The following is a 7,122-nucleotide window of genomic DNA, read 5'->3' as shown; positions in this document are numbered from 1 at the left end:
TTTTAGTTTTGTGACTCTGGTTCATTCATTTGGCCTCCCTGAGCCTCAGTTTCTTCACTTGTGACATTGATTCAGAGTTATTGTGAAGAATAAATAGTAAGTAAGGTAAAAGACACATATAAATAAAATATAGGTAGTGAAATTCCACAGACTTGAACTATAGCTACTGAGCAAAGCGATATTTTTTCAATCAAATGATATACTTTAGGGCTGGCCCGGTGGCACACTGCGCTAGTGCGCCACTTGAGAAGCGCGGCAGCGCTCCCGCCGAGGGTTCGGATCCCACATACAGACCGGTTCCCGCTCACTGGCTGAGCGAGGCGCGGGGGCAACACCGAGGGTTGCGATCCCGTTGCCGGTCCCGGTCCGGTACGGGGGCGACACTGAGGGTTGCGACCCGTTGCCGGACATGGAAAAAGACAAAAAAAAAAAAAAAAAAAAAAATGATGTACTTTAAAATTAATTTGTTCAACTAATATTCATTAAGTGCCTATGTATACACGCCATTCACTGTTCCAGGAGTGGGTGACACAGGAGTAAACAGAATATACAAAGTCACTTCCTTTACAGCATTTACACTCTAATGAAAGGGGACAGTTAAAGAAGTGAGCAAGTAAATACATAGCAGATGCTAAGTAAATACTATGGAGAAAAAATAAAACAAGGAAAGGTGGGCAGAAAGTTTTACTGATGAAAGTCATTTGAGGGTTTCAGCAGAGAAGTCACATCATTTGATTTATGTTTTTATTACTCACTTTGGCAACTGTATGGAGAACAGAATAGTGAGGCAAGGGCGGAAATAAAGAGAATGAAGGATGCTCTTGTGCAAAATCCAGACAAGAAAATAATAGTGGATTGAATCAGATGGTAAGAGTTCAGGTGATGAGAAGGGGTTGGATTCTGTATATATAATATTGAATATATGTATTTATATTGAAGGTAATATTGACAGAATATGCTAAGGGACTAGATGTAGGGTATGAGATCAAGAGAAAAACACTGAAGATGATGGCAAGGTTTTTTGGCCTGAACAATTTGAAAGAATGAAGTTGCCATTTAAACTGCAATGAGGACGCTTCAAGAGGAACAGATTTCACTGCGGTGGGGATGGAATAGGTGGAAATCAAGAGTTCAGTTTGCAACAGTTTAAGTGCAAATGTCTTAATTGGCAGTGAGAAATTAAAGGGGAGAGAGATAAATTTAAAGTCTTGAGACTAAATGACAACAGATGGAGAATAGGCCTGAGGACTGAGTGCTGGGGCACACCCAAGTTAAAGAAGCTGGGCAAAGGGGGAACCTGCTAAGGAAGCTAGTAAGAAGCAGCTAGTAAGCCCAGAAGAGAACTAAGAAGGAGATGTGTCCTAGAAGCCAAAAGAAAAGAGTTTTCAAAAAAAAGAGTCAAGTGCTGCTGACAGGTTACACAAGGTGAGGACTAAAACTAACCAATGGATGCAGCAACGTGGAGGTCACTGATGATCTTGACAAAAGCTATTTTGGTGAAGTGGTGGAGCAGAAGCCTGACATATAAATGTGTATATATATAACCTTTTCTTCTTGCCATTGTATTTATCACCATACCAATTATTTATCACTTGCATATAAGGTACAAGTTAAGAATACAAAGATAAGTAAAACTCATGTGGAATCTATCCTTCGAAAGCTTCCATCTCCAATTCTTTTAAGCAAACAGATAAAAATTTACTAAAGCACTAAGAAAAATTAATCTGATGTTTTATTTTAAAATGATATACACTTAAGGTTTGCATAGTACAAATGACATTGTTAAATTTTAATTATCATATGGCACTCTTCTTACCTGTGTATCTGAAGATAAAGCTGGTGCAAGGTACAGCAAGAATCAGACAGAAAAGGAAGAAATTCCTAAAATAAAATAACTCTATTCATTCTTTGTACACAATGTGACTTTCTAACATATATCCTCTCCCAAAGGTATGCAAAATAAAATAAAATTCTGGATGTGCCCCATTAAAAAAAAAAAATCTTACATGAAAATAAAAAGGAGGATGAGGCTAAGTAAGTAAGCCAGTAAGCCTTATTGTTTTATGTAACCAGTGTTCAAACCTTTAAAACTGTGTCATAATTTTAGGGAGACCCATATATTGGGAGTCATCAGAATAATAGTGATAACTGAAGAGATATAAATGAAATAGATAAATTGTCAAGGGGGATTATTTGGAGAGAAGAACAGAGAATGCTTATAGCAAGTGAAAGAAACATTATTAGTAATAGATATTAATGATTTTTTGTAAAACCTATCGTCCATGTTGAATGTGTTTTTGACCTTGTCTTGCTCCTTTCTGAGGAAAGGTAAAGATCTCCAATGACTTTATTAAGAGTCAGAATTTCATGGCTGGCATACTGGCTACTGACACACTACCATTTTATTTGGTGTGTTGACTAGACTGGTGCTTCTGGGCAGGTACCAATTACAGTAGTTGGCTGCTGCTTATACTGGTTCCCTGCAGCTTGCAGGGTTATGTATTCCAGTGGCAGAGATACATTGTGGGAAGTGCACCAATGGCACTTGATGGATAGTTAACCATCTGATATTTGCTTGGTGTATAAGAGGCAAAATTTTCCCTAATTATGCCATTTTGTTTTTTTTAATCAATTCCTTTCTCTCAGGGGAATTTAAAATTTTTTTGAATTGATCAAATTTTTTTCTTTACCTTTCTTTACCAATAAAAACTCTTTCATTGACTTTATAAGAGATTGCCTATCCATAATGGATGAAGAAATCACACCTGTATTTGAATTCCAACTTTACTGGGTTTAGTTATGTGACTTGATCAAGTTAAGGTATGATATCTCAGCTTCAGCTTTATATTCTGCGAAATAGGAATAATACACGATAAGTTTTTTGAAAGGACTAAAATTAAAGTAACCTATATAAAACCTTACCTTAGTGTAGTGCAAAAGGGAATTGGCAAAGAAACGACATAATTTGAGCGTTTTCTGAAATAATCTGTAGTCGGCATTATCCTGTTCCAAAAAAGGAAATAACAAAGCATGGTAAATAATAAAAAAAGACGAACTTAGCTAAACTTGTAAATCAGACAATATTATCTAAAAAGACCTCTTAATAAACACAGAGTATAAAAATTTCCAAAAAAACATAATTCTCTGAATTGTTGGCAGGAGCAATACAAACAACAAAGACTATAGAGGTATTTCAGAAAATTAAATTCTATATTACTGAAAAGAAATCTTAACCTACAACAGCAAAAGAGGTGATCCTTCTTGGTTGATCTGAAAGTGAGAGACATTTAAATACCTTATTGTTCTTTGCTATATGGGGATCAAGTTAGTGAATAATCAAAAAAAAAGGTATTACTGGGCCAAACCCATGGCTCACTCGGGAGAGTGAGGCGCTGGGAGCACCGAGGCCACTGGTTCGGATCCTATATGGGGATGGCCGGTGCGCTCACTGGCTGAGCGCAGTGCGGGCAACACCAAGCCAAGGGTTCTGATCCCCTTACCGGTCAAAAAAAAAAAAAAGGTATTACTGACAGGTAAAAGATATGAAAATGCAGTTCGCAGAAAAGAAATAACAAACTGCTAATAAATTAATACTGAAAAAATCCAAATTATGACCAAATTATATATCTTTTGGGAGTGGCAAGGACTGAGGACTATTTAATTAGCAAAGATTAAAAGGCTGATAATATCTCTGAACTGATAAGAAAGTATAGTAATAAGCATTTTCTTTTACCCTTGGTGGGAACATAAAATAATCTTCTCATTATTATGAAAAGCTAAAGTGTTAAAACTCATTAATTGGTCAGCAATTCATTTTTGGAAATATATCCTACAGGAATACTAGCACAGACAGGCAATACAACTTTTTTTATATAGTGACAACTGAAACAAACCAAGTGTCCATCAAGTAGACAATGGCTAAATAAATTTATGGTATAGCCACAAACTGTAATACCATATAGCTGCTAAAAAGAATGGGATAGATATCCCGTCACAGACACACAAAGCCCTAAGATAGACAGTTAAATAAAAAATCAAGTTGTGAAACAATATGTATGTATAAAATAATTCTATTATTATTTTAAAATGTGTTATATGTTAATATTTATTCTCCCCCTCCACTCAAATAAATCAAAACCTTTCCTGTGGTTCTCTCTAGCTGATTAAAGTAGGATTAGACTTTCTTTCTTTTTTTTTTTTTTCCTTTTTGTCTTTTTTACTGACCGGTAACGGGATCGCAACCCTCGGTGTTGCACCCGCACCGCACTCAGCCAGTGAGCGGAACCAGTCTCCACATGGGATCCAAACCCTTGGTGGGAGCGCCGCCGCGCTCCCAAGCGGCACACTCTCCAGTGCGCCACCGGGCCGGCCCGTAGGATTGGACTTTCCATGCTAGATATTTGTGTAAAGTGTGAGAGTTTTCTGATTATGTATTACATTTGAAATTGGTAAAACAATGGGTAATGCCAATAGCATGTGTATGCAGGGGAGACAGAGGGCTATTAAGTCATCTTGCCTGGGGTTAAATCCTAGCCCTACCTCAACTATTATGTGACCTTGTGAAAGTTTTTAAACCTCTGTGTGGCCCAGTTCCCTCATCTCCAATGAAGTTAATACTAGGATAGTTGTGAGGTTTAAATAGTGTCTGACAATGAAACTTGGCTCAATAAGTATTGGTTGTTTTGTCACCCAAATGTATAATACTCACTACAATCCAAAGAGCTTTAAGTTAGTGCCATAAAATTAAATCAAGTAGATAAATTATTTTCTTTAATTTTGAGAATTATTTCATATGAAAATAATATATCTTAACTTTAATGTTAATTGACTATTTTTGATTTCTTTTCCAACAGTACCATTTTTCCTTTCTTTAAATAAAACAAAATACTGATAAAATCTAAATGTAGCAGGCAATAAATCTAAGTGCAGGCAATAGATATAATGGTATGTTTATTTTCTGAATAATACAAATTTCTATAAGCATATAAACAAAAGTAGGAATTATAGTGGAAATTAAATTATATAGAAGAGACTTACAAATAAACTTCCCTACATTTACAGAAAAACTAAATAATAGTTGGCTAAAAAACCTAATGTTAAAAGGTTTAATGCAATATTCTCTTTTTGACCCCATGTTCAAGTCAGTAGAGAATAAATATCTTATCAATGTTAGGGGCTATTATGGGTGTCTCTCCAGAAAAGATATGATGAAGTCCTAAATTCCAGTACATCAGAATGTGACCTTATTTGCAATAGGGTCACAGCAGACATAAATAGTTGAGATAAGGCCACACTAGAGTAAGGTGTGCCCTTAACCCAATATGACTGGTGTTTTTATAAAAAGATGATGTGAAGACACAGGGAGAGAATATCAGGTGATGACAGAGGCAGAGATATAAGTTATACACCTGCAAGCCAAGGAATGCCAAGGATTGCCAGCAAGACTAGAAGCTAAGAGATCAGGTGATGACAGAGGCAGAGATATAAGTTATACACCTGCAAGCCAAGGAATGCCAAGGACTGCCAGCAAGACTAGAAGCTAAGAGAGAGGCATGGAGGAGATTCTTCCCTAGAACCTCAGAGGGAGTATGGCCCTGCTGCCACCTTGACTGCAGACTTCCGGCCTCCAGAACTGTGAGAGGATTTATTTCTGTTGTGTTAAGCTACTTGTTTTGTGGTAGTTTGTTACAGCAACCTTAGCAACCTAATAAGGGGCCGACATATCAGTTATCAAATTTCCCCCTTTTGTTTGCCCACTGGACATTTTAGTTTCAAGCTGTGAATCAGGAAATATAACTTTACTGAGTTCCGTGGCACCATCAAGGAAATGATAAAATGCTATGTATTTGTTTGTGTGGTATGTCCAAACTAATTCAGTGGTCACTGTTTTCAACTGAGCATTGGTGTCTTTGAGACAAAAAACCCTTCTGATCGATTTAGAAGTACTTCCTTGTCTAATCCCAGACTTCAGTCTCCATATGTGTATTCACAGTCTCCTCCTTCGCCATGCCCAATCCAAAATTATTTTCTGCATATTGCACAACATGCTCTGTTTTGGCTATTTATCTCCCTAATCCAGTTGTATGTGTCCTTCCTTCTGTCATTAAAAGAACACAGTTGGGCCGGCCTGGTGGGTCCGGTACGGGGGCAACACTGAGGGTTGCGATCTGTTGCCGGGCACGGAAAAAAAAAAAAAAAAAAAAAAAAAAAAAAAAAAAAGCTAAGAGAAAGGTAAAAATGGAACAGATTCTCCCTTAGAGCCTTTGTGAGAACATGGCCCTGTTGACAAATTTTAGACTTTTGCCTCTAGAACTGTGAGAGAATAAATTTCTGTTGTCTTAAGGCACCCAGTTTGTGGTAATTTGTTATGGCAGTCCCAGAAAACTAAAACAGAGATTGATACACCCATTTGCTTCCATACATAGCATACTACAAATTAAATCTATTGGTTTTGACATTTTTGAAAGTGAGATATAGTGGGCTGAATGTTGGTGTCCCTCAAAATTCATATGTTGGAACCTAATACCCAATATGATGGTACTAAGAGGTAGGGCCTTTTGGGAAGTATTAAGTCATGAGGGCTCTATCCTCATGAATGGGATTAATGCCCTTATGGAAGAGGGTGCACGGAGCTCCCTTGTCCTTTCAATAAGTAAGGACGCAACAAGAAGGCACCATCTTTGAAGCAGAAGCAGGCCCTCACCAGGCACTGAATCTGATGGTGCCTTGATCTTGGACTTCCCAGACTCTAGAACTGCGAGAAATTATTTATAAATTACCCAGTTTAAGGTATTTTGTTATAACAGCCTGAACAGACTAAGACACAAAGTGAAAATTGCTTGAAAAGCTTTTAAGTTTTATTACTAAGTCAATATTAATAGTGAACAGCAGAGGGCACTGCTGATCAAAATGTAGACTGAAGACTGGAGAAATTATACAGTCCATCTCAAAGCTCCATTTCAGGCAATGGAAAATGCGCAGTCCCAAAGTTGCACAAATGAGTAAAAACATAAGAATTTGGTTGGAGAGTTAGGAGAATTTACAATTTTTTTTTTTTTTTTTTTTGGTCTTTTGTCTTTTTCCGTGTCCGGCAACGGATCACAACCCTCAGTGTTGCCCCCG

General features: G+C 37.2%; 1 protein-coding gene across 2 annotated transcripts in view; it reads right to left on the bottom strand.

Annotated features, from left to right (window-relative positions):
* The window catches only part of LOC103598129 (chromosome unknown open reading frame, human C1orf112), a 48,606-nt gene that overhangs the window by 21,381 nt on the left and 20,103 nt on the right, over positions 1-7,122 (bottom strand). For both annotated transcript variants that reach the window (XR_551172.1, XM_008582069.1), the window contains exons 9-10: positions 2,923-3,003; positions 1,817-1,881 (exon numbers count right to left, since the gene is read on the bottom strand). Coding sequence is in view for 1 of the 2 variants with exons in the window: in XM_008582069.1 (XP_008580291.1) it covers positions 1,817-1,881; positions 2,923-3,003 (146 nt within the window). In the remaining variant the exon portion in view is untranslated. The remainder of the gene's footprint in view (positions 1-1,816; positions 1,882-2,922; positions 3,004-7,122) is intronic.

Source organism: Galeopterus variegatus, unplaced genomic scaffold, assembly GCF_000696425.1.
Source record: "Galeopterus variegatus unplaced genomic scaffold, G_variegatus-3.0.2 Scaffold2512, whole genome shotgun sequence".
Classification (NCBI taxonomy): domain Eukaryota; kingdom Metazoa; phylum Chordata; class Mammalia; order Dermoptera; family Cynocephalidae; genus Galeopterus; species Galeopterus variegatus.
Note: the sequence above shows the minus strand (reverse complement) of the source record. Positions and strands in the feature narration are given on the sequence as shown.